The 19,844-nt window shown below is 39.2% G+C and overlaps 1 protein-coding gene across 2 annotated transcripts in view; it reads right to left on the bottom strand.

Annotated features, from left to right (window-relative positions):
* The window catches only part of LOC121870603 (complex III assembly factor LYRM7-like), a 63,347-nt gene that overhangs the window by 28,647 nt on the left and 14,856 nt on the right, over positions 1 to 19,844 (bottom strand). For both annotated transcript variants that reach the window (XR_006089733.1, XM_042372436.1), the window contains exon 2: positions 18,780 to 18,852. Coding sequence is in view for 1 of the 2 variants with exons in the window: in XM_042372436.1 (XP_042228370.1) it covers positions 18,780 to 18,852 (73 nt within the window). In the remaining variant the exon portion in view is untranslated. The remainder of the gene's footprint in view (positions 1 to 18,779; positions 18,853 to 19,844) is intronic.

The following is a 19,844-nucleotide window of genomic DNA, read 5'->3' as shown; positions in this document are numbered from 1 at the left end:
TATATATATATATATATATATATATATATATATATATATATATATATATATATATATAAAAATCACGTCATTGTGGATTTACATGAAATATATATATATATATATATATATATGTAATATTCAGAAATTTCAGAGTAATTTCAAATGCCCCGCCATGAGTGATACTGAGCGTTCAAGGTCATCTGAGGGGAGGGAGCGCTGCCTGCTCGTAGCGAGAGACTGCGGAACTAGGCCTATATGATATTGAATGTGATTTACCGAATTAATAATGATGCGATTCATGAAGTTCAGGGACTATTATTGAATTTGAAATTATTATAGATCGTTTAGCAGTCTGAATAATGTTACGGGTGTCCCAAGGAGTTATTAGTTAGGCTGTAAATATATCACGTAGGCCCAAGCTAGCGCCTGGGGGAGACGAGACGCTGGCTAGGGCAGTCCCGGAGAGCATTCACACAGACAAGACGTTCCGCGCGTCCATCAGAAATAGTCACGTGGCCTAGTCACCTGTGCTGCGCTATTGCAGTATAACAAGTAAGTCTCATTCGATCTCAGACAGGGTTAGATAGGGCAGTGATAAAGTAAACTAGAGGTAACAGTGAGTTCATTTCAGGGTTTCCGTCAGAACCCACTTGACTGGAGTTGACCGGAGTTGACTGCGAGAGATTGACTGCCGTTGATGATTGAGGGTGGCGATTGTCGCCATTGGACCGATCAGTGTAGGCCTGTCACTGTTTAGCGGGGTAGCAAAGGATCTCTTGAGTGAACGAGTGCTCCCGACAACTAAAACGACACGGGACCAGCATCAGCAGTGGGTGATCAGTTCTTACCACTCCGGTGCACAACCCCACATGTCCCGAGCAGCTAGTGAAACCCTCTTGCTAACGGGAAGCTAAAGTTTCTCTCAACTGCACAAGGTCTGATTGGCTCACTCTCTTCCTGCCCATGGACACACTGGGAGTACACTGAGGCTATCTGAGTATATTAATGGTCACACACTGAGACCGTGAGTCTAGGACTCTAGGAGATACCTAGAGGAACATTTTATCTTCCTTATCACGGGTGTAGTTAACACCATTCCTCAGACTGATATTATCTTGACGTGTGTAGTTTAATATTTCTTAAATAATTTTGATAGTAGTGTTTTTTTAATGTTTGTGCCATTAAGTGGAACCAGAGTGATACTGTGATTTGATTCTTTTAATGCCTCTAATTCTTCATAATTCTGATCTCAGGTATAACCTTGTTCCCCAGAGCAGTGGTTAGGTTAGGTTAGGAAGTGTACACCTGTTGGGGTGCTATAATTTTGTTGAGTGATATTATTTTGCTGAAAGCCCTTAAGGCCTATTCATTGTGGAGTATTTAATTTCTTATTTTTTAGTACCATTTCCTAAGTGACTGATATTATTTTGTGAAAGCCCTTAAGGCCTGTTCATGTGTGCAAACAACATTTCTTAATACTTCAAATTTATTGTTGCCTGTGTTTCTAATAATTTCTATGTCATGTATAACTTTTATTCCCCAGAGTAGTGTTTAAAGTTTAAGTTAAGAGGTGCGCATATTGGTGTACCATTATTTGATTGTGTTTGTAGTGTTGGAGGGAATATAAGTGTCTAAATTTTACAGTGTGTCTCATTCATCCCAGTCACAGACGCTATCCTTCCACGGGTCACGGACAGTTCATTTTGTGTAGTAGATTTAAGTGTTCTTGTGCTGGTTCGGGATTTTTCTCAAAGGGGCGCTTCCACTGCCTTTACCATCTATTAAATTTTAATAAACCCCAAGTCAAGTGAGAAATTAAAGTCCAGCAAATTCTGACCGGTTACAAATGGTAGCAGAGCGTAGTTTTTAATGTCGTGACTGATAGTACTGTGGTTGGGATAATGAACGCCATCATGTGTTGGTTAGCAATGGTAGGGATTGAACTCGCACTGATGCTCATCCTTGTGCCCGGACTCAGTTGGTTAGGCTTGACCATAGAGATGTGTATGAGGAGGAAGAGAGACGGCCGCGGGACCTTGGTACAGCTGAGAGAGGAGTTCGGAGACCTAAAGAGGGATTATCAAGCACAGGTAAACAGGTTCAAGTGGGAGTCTCAGGCACACATTCAACGGTTCAGGGAGGAAACAAGGGGTGAATGTCAGGCACACGTCCAGCAGTCAAGGAAGTGTGAGGTCCAAGTGGGAAATATAGGGGTACGTAAGTAGTTCAGAGAGGTTGATCGAGCCCTCCAGCTGAGAGACAAGACGAAGCCGACCGATTACAGTTTAGGGTGCATGGTAATGAGAAAAGGCAGGTTGTAGGGGGTGAGTTGGAGGAGTTGTGAGTAGGGCAGAGGGGATTGGAGAGATGGTTAGGTCAGAGATGTGCGTTGAGTAGTGGTTGCTGTCATGAGCGGGATTGAGTTGCTGTAATGAGCGGGATTGAGAGTACGGTTGTAATGTCCAGGGCCTCACTAAGATGGACTGGTACATTGTCAGAGGGTTGGTCTGCCGGCATGAGGTTCGGAGACGTGGACTGAGTATTTTTTTTGACACTGGTTCCTCTTAGTTCAAGGGCCAGGCAAAAGGAGAGCATGCTTGTTTTGGACTGTGTATTTTTTGACACTGGTTCCTCTTAGTTCAAGGGCCAGGCAAAAGGAGAGCATGCTTGTTTTGGACTGTGTATTTTTTTGACACTGGTTCCTCTTTGTTCAAGGGCCAGGCCAAAGGAGAGCATGTTTGTTTTGGGCTGGTATTAATTTTGACATTGGTTCTCTAGTTAAGGGCCAGGCAAAAGGGGAGCGTGATGTTCTGGTTGGATTGAGTTGGGCTAGGAAGAAATGGAGTTGCTAGCTGCGAGTGGAATAGTACAGAGTTGAAGGTGGGTTTTAAGTTGTTCTCTCAGCACATGAGGGCAGTGCTGTCTTTTTTAGGGGGGTCGAGTGTTAGCGGGAGAGAAAAGGAGAGAAGAGAAGACGGGAATGCTGCATTTAGCAAAAGGGGTGAGGTGCAGTCCTTAGAACAAAATTTTAGGGGGGTCGTATGCATGTTTTCTCAGCACATGAGGACAGTGCTGTCTTTTTTTAGGGGGGTCGATTGTAATATTCAGAAATTTCAGAGTAATTTCAAATGCCCCGCCATGAGTGATACTGAGCGTTCAAGGTCATCTGAGGGGAGGGAGCGCTGCCTGCTCGTAGCGAGAGACTGCGGAACTAGGCCTATATGATATTGAATGTGATTTACCGAATTAATAATGATGCGATTCATGAAGTTAAGGGACTATTATTGAATTTGAAATTATTATAGATCGTTTAGCAGTCTGAATGATGTTACGGGTGTCCCAAGGAGTTATTAGTTAGGCGGAAAATATATAACGTAGGCCCAAGCTAGCGCCTTGGGGAGACGCGACGCTGGCTAGGCCCAGTCCCGGAGAGCATTCACACAGACAAGACGTTCCGCGCGTCCATCAGAAATAGTCACGTGGCCTAGTCACCTGTGCTGCGCTATTGCAGTATAACAAGTAAGTCTCATTCGATCTCAGACAGGGTTAGATAGGGCAGTGATAAAGTAAACTAGAGCTAACAGTGAGTTCATTTCAGGGTTTTCCTTCAGAACCCACTTGATTGGAGTTGACTGGAGTTGACCGGAGTTGACTGCGAGAGATTGACTGCCGTTTGAGACTGCCGTTGATGATTGAGGGTGGCGATTGTCGCCATTGGACCGATCAGTGTAGGCCTGTCACTGTTTAGCGGGGTAGCAAAGGATCTCTTTAGTGAACGAGTGCTCCCGACAACTAAAACGACACGGGACCAGCATCAGCAGTGGGTGATCAGTTCTTACCACTCCGGTGCACAACCCCACATGTCCCGAGCAGCTAGTGAAACCCTCTTGCTAACGGGAAGCTAAAGTTTCTCCCAACTGCGCAAGGTCTGATTGGCTCACTCTCTTCCTGCCCATGGACGCACTGGGAGTACACTGAGGCTATCTGAGTATATTAATGGTCACACACTGAGACCGTGAGTCTAGGACTCTAGGAGATACCTAGAGGAACATTTTATCTTCCTTATCACGGGTGTAGTTAACACCATTCCTCAGACTGATATTATCTTGACGTGTGTAGTTTAATATTTCTTAAATAATTTTGATAGTAGTGTTTTTTTTAATGTTTGTGCTATTAAGTGGAACCAGAGTGATACTGTGATTTGATTCTTTTAATGCCTCTAATTCTTCATAATTCTGATCTCAGGTATAACCTTGTTCCCCAGAGCAGTGGTTAGGTTAGGTTAGGAAGTGTACACCTGTTGGGGTGCTATAATTTTGTTGAGTGATATTATTTTGCTGAAAGCCCTTAAGGCCTATTCATTGTAGAGTATTTAATTTCTTATCTTTTATTACCATTCCTCAGTGACTGATATTATTTTGTGAAAGCCCTTAAGGCCTGTTCATGTGTGCAAACAACATTTCTTACTACTTCAAATTTATTGTTGCCTGTGTTTCTAATAATTTCTATGTCATGTATAACTTTTATTCCCCAGAGTAGTGTTTAAAGTTTAAGTTAAGAGGTGCGCATATTGGTGTACCATTATTTGATTGTGTTTGTAGTGTTGGAGGGAATATAAGTGTCTAAATTTTACAGTGTGCCTCATTCATCCCAGTCACAGACGCTATCCTTCCACGGGTCACGGACAGTTCATTTTGTGTAGTAGATTTAAGTGTTCTTGTGCTGGTTCGGGATTTTTCTCAAAGGGGCGCTTCCACTGCCTTTACCATCTATTAAATTTTAATAAACCCCAAGTCAAGTGAGAAATTAAAGTCCAGCAAATTCCGACCGGTTACAAATATATATATATATATATATATATATATATATATATATATATATATATATATATATATATATATATATATATATATATATATATATATATATATATATATATATATATATACAGTATATATATATACACACATACATACATACATACTACATCCTTGACCACCGAAGGGTCAAGATGTACCTGCCGCTCCTCTCGGAGCAGCCAGATCAACTGTTAAGTTGGCCCATACCAACCCCCTCCCCTGAACCACTTCTCCCCACCGGAGTATCAACAGGTTCTCTCCAGAAGTTACAATTTCATTTGGGAAAGGAATGGAAAAAGTGTTAAACAGAGGTGAACATTGGTGAACAGTGCTTGAGTCAGTGAGAACACCATCTGCAGGGAGTTAATACACCACGCAGAGGCCCTCAGAATAATCTTCATCTATGAGGGAACTACTTACACTACGCGGAGGCCCTCATAACACCATCTGTGAGGGAATTACTAATCCACGCGGAGGCCCCTCATAACACCATCTGTGAGGAATCCATTACACTAATGCGGAGTTCCTCCTAACACCATCTGGGAGGGAGTTACTACACTACGAGTTTGCTGTTCAACACCTACAATAATCTGTATGTTCACTGTATGTTCCTTTACCTTTCTCTAATGAAGGCTTTTGTTAAACCACCAATGTATGTAATAAGTCATTTATGTCCAATGTATATTTTCAGCCTTTGGGCTGCAGAACTTTTTTCAGCACGCACGCACGCGACGCGACGCACGCGACGCGCACGCGACGCGACGCACGCACGCACACACACACACACACACACACACACACACACACACACACACACACACACACACACACACACACACAACAAAATATATGTACAAAAAATAAATGTTAAATGAATTATTTATGGTGCATTAGAGTTCTGGTCACTTCAGACACAAAGACGGGCTATAAATAGCCTTATTTATCTCCCCTCCATCTCACCCTGAGCCAGAGGGAAGGGTGGTGGTAAATAACATTTGTTTGCTTATTTTCCATTTACTTGAACTAGATTTACCGAATTATTTGTTTATTTATTTAAAAGTCATTTACTGAATATTCTATGTAAAAAATAAATTTTAAATTAATTATTTATAGGAGATACCGTAAATATATGGTATTACTGGCCACTTCAGACACAAAGACGGGATAAAAATAGCCCATCTCCCCCTCTTCTTACAGCTGCCAATGGGAAGCGTCTTGGTAATTAAATTTGATGTTTATTTTCATTGTCTAATTTATCATGTATCAAAGTAATATTACTAAAAATTGTGTAGGTAGTAGGCAGCTACCAAACAGGTAGATACTACTGCCTGGGAAGATATTGGAAGCATAATGTGTTGTCTAATGGTAGACCCAGCTGCCATATGGCATCACGAAAAATGTGACCAAGTCCCAGGTTCAGCGCTGACCTGACTTTCTGCCTCATTTACACACAATTGCAGTTTGAATTGTTCCTCTAACTTGGACAACACAACATACATACAGTATATTATTTCTCACTTTTGATCTTTTTTTTACTTTTTGTATTTATTTATGGTTAGTTACTTTAAATAAGGCCAATTCACTTCAAGTAATGGCATCAAATGTTACCAGCTGGTGTAGTGTAAACACTAGTGACGTCACTTAAGCGTCTGTATTTAACTGTCAGTAGTTTCAAGAATTAATGCAGTCACTTTCCCTTTCTTGTTTCCTCACTGGCAAATGGGGGGGGCGTGGGGAGGGGTGTGTGATGATAGCTGTGTTTATTACAGGGGTATAATTCTCTTTTACGGTATGTTAGACAGGTTTATAATACATTTTTATTATTTTAATATACCGGTAATCTTAATTTGAATCCAGCTTGCCAAACGTAAGTTTCAGTATAAAATAATTAGTGGTAAGACCTTGTGAGTGGCTTACGATGTTTCCATCACCACTCTTGCCAAACTAAACCACAATATTTAAGAGGTAAGAATTTTATACTTGGTGGTTTAGACGACCCCCTAACTTTGGGCATATTTTTTTAATGTTCAAATTCCGTCTTATAAGCCGAGATATACGGTATATATCATACATATATATATTATAAATATAAATATATATATCGTACATATATATATTATACATATATATATATATATATATCGTACATATATATATTATACATATATATATTATACATATATATATATATATTATACATACAGTTAACCCTCACTTTACGCGGTTAATGTAACCCGGAGGGTACCGCGGAAAGTGAAACGCGTAAAGTGAATAATATAACATATGGGATTAATTGAAATGGAGTCCGGGCCGATCCCTAAACTCCACTTTTTGACGACACACAACTATGTTGTAGTAAAAATATTATCTTAACTTTATGATGGTATGCACACACAATTAATAATTAAGAGAAATATCAATAATATTAGGTTTTTTAACGCTTACATTAGTAGAAAAAATGGCTGGGCACACGGGGATGGGCGGTTGGTTCCGAGGCAGAGGGCAGATTATTGGCCCTCACCTGTGTTACTTGTATCAATTGTATCACTATCCACCACAGAGGCTTGCAGGGCCTCTTTGTCAAACTCCCCAAAGTCCATATAAGTCCATATCCTCACCATAATTATCACTATCACTGACTTGGGCCGGCTGTGGTGGGTGAAGAACTGGTAATGTTTTGATGACTGGGCGACCTTTTGCGCACCATGTTTGCGCAGCTTACACAACATGGCGGATGGCGGGAGGTTTGGATCCAAAAATGGCGCGGCTCGCCAGCCGCTCTCCGCGTAAAGGGGTACAAAGGGGTACACGCACAGCGGAATGTGAGCATCCTGGGTTCCGGCAGGGCACGGCGTAAACGTGGAAACGCGGAATGTGGGACAGCGTAAAGTGAGGGTTAACTGTATATGTATGTATGTATTGTGTGTGTGTGTGGCAATAATATGTGTGTGTATATTAGCATGATAATTGTGTTCTTAGCTAAAATATACGTGTTATAGAAAATAACGTAATAGAAATATTAGACTTATGGAGAAAATAGGGTTAGGTGCAGATTACTCGAAATCGAAAAAAATTTAGTAGTTAGCCTAACACAAAGGATAGCACAGTCTAAATAAATGTTACATTCATATCTAATAATGAAATCATACAGTAAATGTAACACTTTACCTTGAAAAAATATGAATATAACTTGATGAGGGAGAAGGGTGATTTTGAGGTTGATAACACCGAGCTTCTCTTCAAGTGTTATATCCTTTCTTTTACGATCATCACCGGGAATTCTATCACCAGAACGCTTCTTGGAGATATTCTTCTTTACCATATTCACAGTTAATACCACAAAATTGGAGAAATAGTAAGCAAAAATCGTGTTATAGCAAACAAGCGTTCGCGTTATACAAATATCGTACCTAATTAAAAAATCGCGTTAGAGCAAATTCGCGTTATCAAAACACGCGTTATAGCAGAACTCACTGTATGTATATATATATATATATATATATATATATATATATATATATATATATATATATATATATATATATATATATATATATATATATATATATATATATATACACAGATACAGTATTACCCCGCTTTACGCGGTTTCACTTAACGCGATTTCTCATATACAGTCAACCCTCACTTTAAGCGGTCCCACATTCTGCGTTTCCACGTTAACGCGGTACCCTGCCAGAACCTAACGTGCTCACATTACGCGGTGCGTGAACCCCATTACGCGGAGAGTGTCCGGCGCGACGCTATTTTTAGATTCGCCCCACCTGGCTGCCTGCCTGTGCTCTCGCCCCTCCCTCCTCCTCCCTCCGCTTGGGCAAGCCACGCGGTAAGGTTGCGCAGTGTGTGTCTTTGTTGCGTTATCACTGACGTCATATGACGCATCGGACTGTGATTGGCCATGCATCCCTACCCCCCTCTGCTGCTAGCTGTAATTGGCTTAAAGTATTATGACGTGTCCACCCGGGGGAGGGAGGGAGGGAGGAAAGACGATCCTTGACCTAGCCGAACCAGTTTCATCCCTCCACGCCAGACCGTGTAAACGTGCATCCATTGTTCTCTAAAATGGCTTCCGCCGGACCACCACCCCAAGCGAGAAACCTTTCCTTACCTGGACCCAGCGGCACTAAGCCAAAGAAGACACGACGTTCCTTAAGCTACGAGATGAAGTATACCATCATCCACGAGTTGGAGAAAGGAACAAGGCAGGTTGATTTGGCGCGCCAGCATGGTGTGAATGAATCTACGATTCGAACAATAAAGAAGGATGCAGCCAAGATAAAGGAGCACATGAAGATCACAAAGTCTACAGCTGCTTCTATGATCAAGTATTTTCACAACCAGGTGCTTCTCAAGACAGAAAAATTACTTGTGAGGTACTTGGTGCGTCAGGCGCAACGGAACATGGCGGTCGACACGCACTCTGTTAAGGAGTACACACATGAACTGTACATTGCAGTGGCACGAAAGATGGGAATTACAGAGCCCAAACCCTTTAATGCTTCCTCTGGGTGGTTACAGAGGTTTAAGATCCGGAACAAGATCACCAATATAAACATTGGTGGTGAAGAAGCGAGTGCTGACCGTGCTGCGGCTAGGAAATGTCCTCCGTTTTTACGTGAGATTATGGAGGAAGGACAGTACAGTGACGACCAGGTGTTTAACATGGACGAATCTGGTCTTTTCTGGAAAAAGCTACCTTCCAAGTCCTTCGTTGTAAAGAATGCCAGCAAGATTCGGGGCCGGAAGATGCAGAAGGAACGCATCACCGTCCTGTTTACCACCAATGCCTCCGGTACCAGTAAGCTCAAGTTATCGGTGATCCACACAGCACGCAAGCCGCACGCCTACAAGACCATGGACATGACCAAGCTATATGTCCACTGGCTGACCGCATGTAAGGCGTGGATGTTCTCTACACTGTCCCTCTCCTGGTTTGATGACTGTTTTGTTCCCGATGTAAAGAAATTCTGTGAGCGACAGAATGTGCCATTCAAGATTTTGTTGCTGCTGGACAACACACCAGGACACTCGCCCCTACTGTTAGATCGTCACCCCAACGTAAACGTGGTCTTCCTTCCTCCCAACACTACGTCTATATTACAGCCCATGGACCAAGAGTTAATCTGTAATGTAAAAGCTGCATTCTCTACGAAAAAATTCAAACTCCTGAACGACTACACCAACAACAGGGAAGAGTTGCGTAACCTGAGTGACACCACCACCGATAGCAAGAGCGAAGAAGATGAGGATCAACAGTTGGCACAGCAAAAAATACTGTTCAAACAATTCTGGAGAGTATTTAACATCAAGAAAGCTGTGGACTTCTTGGTGGAGTCATGGGATCAGCTGTCTATTGCTACAATTCGTCACGCACGGAGACATGTGTTGCATGGAATACCAGGTGAGAGGAGGAGTCAATCTGTGACTGGTGAGGTTCAGAATGTTGCAGTAGCAGTGGACCTTGCCAGAGAAGCTGCGCAGACTGCTACAGTTCCAGGCTTCTCCGAGACCACCAACGACGACATCCTGGAGGTGATCAGAGATCCTGAAGTGACTGCCGACGAGATGTTGGAAGAAGAACACGTCAGTGAAGAGGAGGAAGAAGGTGCGTCATTCTCCGAAGAACACAGTTTAAGTCATAGTGATATTAAGGGTGCCATGGAGTGTGCAGAGAAAATGAAGTCCTTCCTTTCCAGCGACAATGACGATGACCGCTATGAAGTCTTCCATACCCGGCTGGTGCAGGCTATGGAGCCGTACATCAAGGTGTATCACGACAACATCAACGCCAGCCGTCAGCAAAGCATAACAGATTTCTTCGCCCGCAACCCACCACAGCCAGCCCAAGCCAGTGATAGTGACAGTGAAGATGACTTTGAGGGATTTGTCAGGGAAGCCCTGACAACTGTAAGTGACAGTGATGGTGATTCACCTAGTAATGGTGATTCACCTGAGGGCCAGTAATCTGCCCTCTGCCTCGGAACCAGCCTCCATCCCCGTATGCCGACCCATCTCTTCTACTACCGTAAGTGTTCCACCTAACTTTTAGTTTTTCTAACCTAACCTTTATTTTTCCTATGTTAACCTTTATTTTTCCTAACGTAACCTATTCTATATTACTTGTTTTTTCATACCATCATAAAGTTAAGATAAAATTTTTTACTACAACATAGTTGTGTGTCGTCAAAAAGTGGAGTTTGGGGATCGGCCCGGACTCCATTTCAATTAATCCCATATGTTATGTTATTCACTTTACGCGTTCCTCACTTTCCGCGGGACCCTGCGGGTTACATTAACCGCGTAAAGTGAAGGTTAACTGTGTATATATATATATATATATATATATATATATATATATATATATATATATATATATATATATATATATATATATATCTTGATAAAATCACACGGGAAAGTGGAAACAACGGAGTACCTTAGCTTTCGTTACTTAGTGATGAAAGCACGTATTGTGAGCTTACGAAAGATCCCCTGGAAAATATTAATAAGTTATCTAATTCCAAAATGAAGATGTTATTGAAAAAGAACCCCGATCTCACTAAACAGCTCTCTCAAATCAATCCCACTTTACCTTATATGTATGGATTGATCAAAACACACAAGCTTAATAATCCATTACGTCCTATCGTGAGTTCTGTGGGCTCTGTTACTTACAAATTATCCAAGTGGCTGGTAAAGATGATATCCCCTCTTACAGGCCAAATATCTAATTCACATATACGCAATAGCAGTGATTTAATTGATAAACTCAAGAAACACAACGAACCTTGCGAATTAATAAGTTTTGATGTAAATTCACTGTTCACTAGAGTACCTGTGAAAGACTTACTTTCATTTCTTAAAGATAAATTACAACTGCTAGATTTAACTATTGAACATGATACTTTCCTGAAATTGATAGAGTTATGTGTAACTGACAATGTGTTTAGAGCAAATGGGAAGTTCTACAAACAAATATTTGGCATGAGCATGGGTAATTGTCTTTCTGCTCCTCTAGCCTGTATTTATATGGAGTTTTTTGAGTCTAGATTACTACCCAATATAGTGGACTTTATTCCTCCATGGTATAGATATGTAGATGATGTTCTTTGTCTTTGGCCTAAAAACAGTGACCCATTGGAATTTTTAGACAAGCTTAATAATATTGTCCCTAGTGTCACATTCAAAATTGAAAGAGAAATAAATGAATCCCTTCCATTTCTTGATATGCTTATCATGAGAAATGGCCAAAACTATAAATTTAAGGTATATAGAAAGCCCACACAGGTAGACAGTTTCATTCACTTTTTATCGAATCACCTTGAGTCTACCAAAATGTCAGTTTTTTCTGCTATGTTCCTAAGATGTCTGCGTATTTGTGACTCTGAATTTATTGACGATGAATTTAAACACATTCGTTCTATTGCACAGAAACTTGGGTACCCTTCTGTGTTTGTTGATCGTTGCTTTAAAAGGGCTAAAAAATCCTTTCATTCCTCTCAAACCAGACAAGTTCCTACACTTAAGAATATTTTGACTCTGCCCTATCGTGATGAATTTGTCCCGTTAGTTCGGTCCCTCAAGCTTCTAAATATTAATGTTGTTTTCAAGTATGACTCAACCATTACCAATATGTTAATAAGGAATAGCCCAAGTTTGAATGTAAATGGAAGTGTTTATTGTATTCCATGTAGCAAATGTAATTGTAATTATGTAGGTCAGACAGGAAAAACACTGCAGCTCAGAATCAAACAACATAAGTATAATATCAGAACTGCATCTGAAAGCAGTGCCTTGTTCGTTCATGTTAGGAATAATAATCACCCCATTGCTTGGGAAAAAAGCTTAGAAGTATTCAAATCATCTTGTGTCACAGAAAGACTTCTGGTTGAAGCTAGTTTGATTAAGGAATTAAAATCAATAAACCTTAGTGATGGTCAGTTCAAAACTGATAATATGTTACATAAATTTATTTGTCAGTGGCCCAAGGTTAAAAATGCTTTGAAAACCTTTGATCTTGATGTATGATAGTTATTTTGTGGGTCCCTTTTTTCTGACCTGACCTGTCTAGTCACGTCATCACCCTTCTCTTAAGCTCCTCTACGTGTATGTTGGTGTGGGGATTAGTGGATGTCATCATTATGACCTGACCTCATGTTTTTAGGTCACCCTGTATATTTAAGCCTCTCTCTGTCCATGTAATCCAGTTGCCTCTGAAGATGTCTTGAATAAAATCGAAAGCTAAGGTACTCCGTTGTTTCCATTTTCCCGTGTGATTTTATCAAGATTTATCTTATCCACGTTTTCATTGTGGATTTACATGAAATATATATATATATATATACATATATATATATATATATATATATATATATATATATATATATACATACACATATATATATATATATATATATATATATATATATACATATATATATATATATATATATATATATATATATATATATATATATATATATATATATATATATATGTATATATATGTATATATATATATATATATATATATATATATATATATATATATATATATATATATATATATATATATATATATATATATGTATATATACATATATATATATATATATATATATATATATATACATATATATATATATGCTAAATCACTGTAGGTGCGCGTGATCTAGGTATATGCTGATAACCACAAGGAAAGAAGAAAACACGAAGTTCCCAAGCGCTTTCGTGTAATTCACATCTTCAGGAGTGAGTACAGACTAAAGGGAAGTACAAAACAAGGTGTATATATACAGAGGAGGGTGAGACCAGGTCCACAATGGTCAGGTATTAGGTAATGACCCTACTAATCTTTAAATAGCACCGCAACGGTCGGTAGTCAGGTCAGAGGGTAAGGTGACCCAACCTTCTCACTCAGTATATATATATATATATATATATATATATATATATATATATATATATATATATATATATATATATATATATATATATATATATATATATATATATATATATATATATATATATATATATATATATATATATATATATATATATATATATATATATATATATATATATATATATATATATATATATATATATATATATATATATACAGTTGTACCCCGCTTTACGCGGTCAATTGAACCCACAGGGTACCGCGTTAAGTGAACAACAGAACATATGGGATTAATTCCAATAGAGACTGGCCTGACCCCCAAACTCTACTTTTTCGGACACAATACCTATGTTCTAGTAAAAATAACATCTTAATTTTATGATGGCACATGCACACAATTAATACTTAAGAGAAATAGAGAAATACAGTCGCCAAGTTAATGTCCATTCAAATAATGGACTAAACTCCCTCCCCCTCTTCTCACACTACACTGCTGGCTCTTCCCTCTCTGAGAAATTTTTTGGGGAAAACCACTAGATTTTAATAAATAATACCTCAAACTAAAGTTAGGATAATATAATTGACATTGCTGGATTCCTTGTAAGACCAGGAATATTTTGAATATAAATGTCATATATTTTCCACAAAAGATAACATATTTACTCAGAGTAAACATTATATCTAAAATTTGTATGTCTAATGCAAAATCTATGATGTTTATATTCAAAATGATCATCAAATTGTAAGAATTCCAGCAATGTAAATTATATTCTGGCCGGGTAATTTGTAAGAATTTTATGAGCTAAAACAAATATCTTCAGTTAATAAAAAAAAATAAATATTCTTCACATAGTGCCAGATGGTCGGTCGGTCCCTCCCTCCCCCCCACCCCCACCAACCCTCCCTACCAGATGTGTGGGAAAACCAGAATATTTATCTTTTTAGTAATAAATAATACCTCAAACTAAAGTTAGGATAATATAATTGACATTGCTGGATTCCTTGTAAGACCAGGAATATTTTGAATATAAATGTCATATATTTTGCACAAAAGATAACATATTTACTCAGAGTAAACATTATATCTAAAATTTGTATGTCTAATGGAAAATCTATGATGTTTATATTCAAAATGATCATCAAATTGTAAGAATTCCAGCAATGTAAATTATATTCTGGCCGGTTAATTTGTATGAATTTTATGAGCTAAAACAAATATCTTCAGTTAATAAAAAAAACAAATATTCTTCACAACACTATCTGTCAATCAAAGTACCCCACCTTGCCTCCCCCCCCTCTTCCAACCGCGCCAGATGGTCGGTCGGTCCCAACCCTGCCCCCCACCCCCCACCTTCCCTCCCTACCAGAGAAATGTTGGGTGAAAAAACTAGATTTTAACTTTTAGTAATAAATAATACCTCAGACTAAAGTTAGGATAATATAATTGACATTGCTGGATTCCTGTCAAGACCAGGAATATTTTGAATATACACTTCATATATTTTGCACAAAAGATAACATATTTGCTCTGAGTAAACAAAATACTTGCATTAGATCTAAAATTTGTATGTCTAATGCAAAATCTATGATGCTTATATTCAAAATGATCATCAAATTGTAAGAATTCCAACAATGTAAATAATATTCTGGCCGGATAATTTGTATGAATTTTATGAGCTAAATAAAAAATTTTTACTTCACCCGCGTAAAGGGGTACACGCACCATGGAATGTGAGCATCCTGGGTTCCGGCAGGGTACAGCGTAAACGTGGAAACGCGGAATGTGGGACCGCGTAAAGTGAGGGTTGACTGCACATTTTTTATATCTTGAGCAAAATATATGACGCTTATATTCAAATTAATCTCCGTCTTGCAAGGATTTCAGCAATGCAAATTATATTATCCTAACTTTAGTCTGAGATATTATATAAAATAAACAAAGAAATCACCAATCTTTTATCTTGGAACACGAGGGTGGTAAAATAAGGGGGGTGACGTGACAGAATGTCTGGCATTTGTTTGTTTATTTATTTGAGATAAGATTTGACAGTTGGCGCTGAAGGCCTGCCTGCGTGTTTATTTATCATTACTTAAGAGTGACTAAGCTCTTCTCATAATTTGCCACCCAAACGACCTGGGTGAGTATAACTTACATTGGAGGGATTCTTGTAAGATAGTAATTTATTTGAATACCTGCATAAACAAGCTATATTTGCAATAGACATAACAACTTTAGTACCGTAATCATTTAGTACATGTACAATACAGGTTTGCACTTAGGTCCATTGTTACTGTACAATATTGACTAAATTCACTAGATAACATACGCCTGGCCGCACAATCTATAAGAATACGCGATGCATACGTGACTGTGCCCGCTCTAGGTCCATTTAGGTTCGCTAGGTCCCATTATTTGAATGTTTTTTTTTTTCAATTTAAATTTTAATTGTTTATTCCTTGATAGAGGAAGCGGGATCCTAGTGCTGTCACTTGGTACCCCTGTACCATAACACCGGAAGCAACTGGCCAGTGTCACAAGTATATACAGTACAGTACAGTCATCCTTTGGTTATCGCGCCTAATTGGGACCCCGCCGATAACGAAAGTACAGAACCTATGGGATTTGTTCTAATTGGTTCCAGGCACCCAAGACCCAACCCCAAGTTTCCCATTTTACGACCATTTATACCCACTAAATATATATATAATGTTATGGTAAATATCATAAACACACATAGGCATGGCTAGGTTTATTACAAAGTGATGAAAAGGGTACACTTAATACTGTAGTTCACAAAACATGTAGCTATGCTTTTTTTATTTGGTCCCCCATCATACGAGTCTGTTTTCTCTCACATCAGGACGCCTGAGTCCTCCATTTTCTCTCTTAATCTTAGAGTGCACCAGAGACTTAGTTATTTTTAGTAATGCCACAGAATTTGAAATTGCAACCCCAATTGCAACTGGGGTTGCAATTGTTGAGGCAACTAGATATGTCTGATTACAGCAAATGTGTTATTGTCAATTTGTAGGTGAAAGATTTTATCCTCAATAGATGTAGGTTAACATTACACTTGGAGGCAAATGCTTAAAAAAAGGCTAAGGAAGGAAGCATATTCCTTTAACACATAATATCTGACCAGTATGGGGAGGATCATCGTGTCTCCGTCAGGGGGTCGTGGAGTGGTGGTCCAGCAGGCGTCACGGATTTTTTTTTGGGGGGGGGGGAGGCACGGATGTATATGCAATTGGACGTTAACCGGCGCATGACTGTATTACATATAGGGGAAATACCCCGCAATTTTCACTGATACCCCGGAGATCTGACGATCAGGAGAGGAGCGCAAGAGCCGTTTTGAATGGTGGCGTGGCATGAATTCTTGCTACCAGAGGGCTCTGTGCGCTGCCTCTGACTCATTCCCGCCATCTTTGCTATTGTTTACACTTACCATGTGTCTCTGACTTCGTGTTTTTTCATTATTTCCGACCTCAAGTGTAATGCAATCATGCTTAAACAGCCCAATGATAGTTTTTCATGTGCTGGGCAGCTAGATGTGATGTGATAAGGTGTAATAAAAGTGGTGATGGACCAGCAAAGAATGGTAGAGACTTGATTATTTTGTTATTTCCGACTTAGTGTGTTACTCAATCATGCCTAAATGCCCCAGTGATAGTTCCTCTTGTGCTGTGCAGCTAGAAGTGATGTGATAAGAGTGGTGATGGGTCGACTTTCCCATTCCCAACACAGGTAAATAACAGTCTAAATTTATGCTTTCCATTGCTTATTCAAGGCTTATTATACTTACTTTATATGTCTGCTTTATTTTCTTGCTTGACAGAGTGCATTACAGAGATACATCAAGGGTAGATGGGAGTTTTTGGAGGGAGGACAGTCCCTAACCTCCTGAAATTGTTATGTTCTTATGACTTTTACCAGTCCCTAAATGCATAGGTTATCATGGTATACCTGTGGTTGGGTTGAATTTTCCAGCCACAGACCTCAAGTTTCACTATTCCTTGAAATAACCACAAACTCAATTGGGCTCAAATTTTCAATACAGTCTATACTTCACTTTAGCGATTAATTGGTACCACGAAAATGGTCATTAAAGTGAAAATTGTTAATGTGGTGAGTATAGTTTACATGTTAAATGGGTCAATTGGTACCATCCCTCAGACACTTCCACCCCCTATAAACCCTATACCCGATAAACCCCATAAAAAATTACAACCACTTATTCACACACACATTAATACTGCATGTACAGTTAATAACTAATAATAACTAACCTTTAGACACTCAGTGAACTGCTTAATGAGACTGTTTGCTGTCATCCGAGGCAGGAGAGTGGTGTTAGTGCCCCCACACTCACTGCTTCCCCAGCACCACTACCAACTGATTCTTCAGTCTTAAAGCCAGTGAAGTCTAGTGGCAAATCTTCTAACAGATCACACACAGGTAAATCTTGAACACTATCATTAACAGTGCCGTCATCTCCCTCTGGAATGTCGACACACCACACCTCCTGTTCACATGCTCTGATCAAAACAAACCACCCTGCTCTTGATCAGTATTGTGTTGAGGTGTCGCATTTCATCACTGTCATTATTGTGATGAATCGTTAATGAGAAACTTGTTAAAGTGAAGTATGTACTGTACTATATTGGTTTAGATGGGTGAAAAGGCTGCACTACACCAAAAGTTTTATCCACACTGATAAAGGATCTTGCCACTGACGTGTCAACCCCTCTAGCACAAGTATACTGAACACTTGACATCAGAGGAAGTGATAAAATTTGTGGCTGATGGAGACATCTGGTATCTCCTCAAGGTAGTAGGTAGTATTTTTTCATGAATGAATCACTTTAATTCATCAGGATGAAATGATTCATTCATGAAAAAATAATAACTACAGTACTACCTCGTGGAGTTACCACTGTACGTTAGGCTCTATAAGCCATACAAGTATTTAGCAACAAAATATATTATAAAACAACAGTTTTCTTACCAGCAAGAGCATTTGTATCCCCCTGGAACACAGTCAAACGGGTTCGATGCAGCTGTTTGAAGCAAGTGAGCACCTGAAAGTAAATTAAGGTACAGTAGTCCTTATAAGATATGCAAACTTGCACTGAAAAAATTAGTTATGCAATAAATCCTTTATTTAAGCAGGTGGGAGGGAAGTTCTTGAAAATTTTTGTGTATAACTGTAGAGTACTGTACCTGTATCTACAAAATTCAAGGAAATTAAACTTTGGGTTAACAGTTGGAAGGTGAGGATGGTTTAATTCTTAATCCAATGCCTGCAGCTTTGGGAAAGTTAAAAATATTCTTTTTCTTATGAAATTGAAGATTTAAAATTAAGAAGCCATTAAAACAATATAAAAACAATGCACTCATCATGGCAGAGAGTAATTGGCAACTGGTGAGCCCTGGTTGTTGTTGTTGTGACACAAAGTGTGGTTGTGGTGACAAATGACATGGTTGTGTTGGTGCAGAGGTGGGTTTTTGTGGTGCAAAGTGGGTGATAAGCCTTTACGTAGGTGGTGAGCCACTGAGGAAGGGTAGGGGGAAGAGGCTGATGAGGAATTAATAATTCCAAATCAATTCCAAGATGATAACAGCAAGTTGATTTGAGGCTCCACCAACCTTGTGTCTTACTCTAGAGTGTCTACCAATCATCTAATTTTCATTCTTAATTAGACTTTTGGTACACAGCTTTAAATTCATGGTGCCAACTGTCTCATGACGACAATGGTGCGATTTCTGTAAATCTGCTGATGATGATGATATTAGTTAAATGGTTAAAGGCCTTAAATAAGTTGAGTTTGCAGAGGCCTTAAATAAGTTGAGCTTGCACAGGCCATAAATAAGTTGAGCTTGAAGAGGCAATAAATAAGTTGAGCTTGCAGAGGCCATAAATAAGTTGAGTTTGCAGAGGCCATAAATAAGTTGAGCTTGCAGAGGCAAGAAATAAGTTGAACTTGCAGAGGCTATAAATAAGTTGAGCTTGGAGAGGCCATAAATAAGTTGAGCTTGCAGAGGCAATAAATAAGTTGAGCTTGCACAGGCC

This window comes from Homarus americanus, unplaced genomic scaffold (genome assembly GCF_018991925.1).
Source record: "Homarus americanus isolate GMGI-L3 unplaced genomic scaffold, GMGI_Hamer_2.0 scaffold56333, whole genome shotgun sequence".
NCBI classification, from domain to species: Eukaryota; Metazoa; Arthropoda; class Malacostraca; order Decapoda; family Nephropidae; genus Homarus; species Homarus americanus.
Note: the sequence above shows the minus strand (reverse complement) of the source record. Positions and strands in the feature narration are given on the sequence as shown.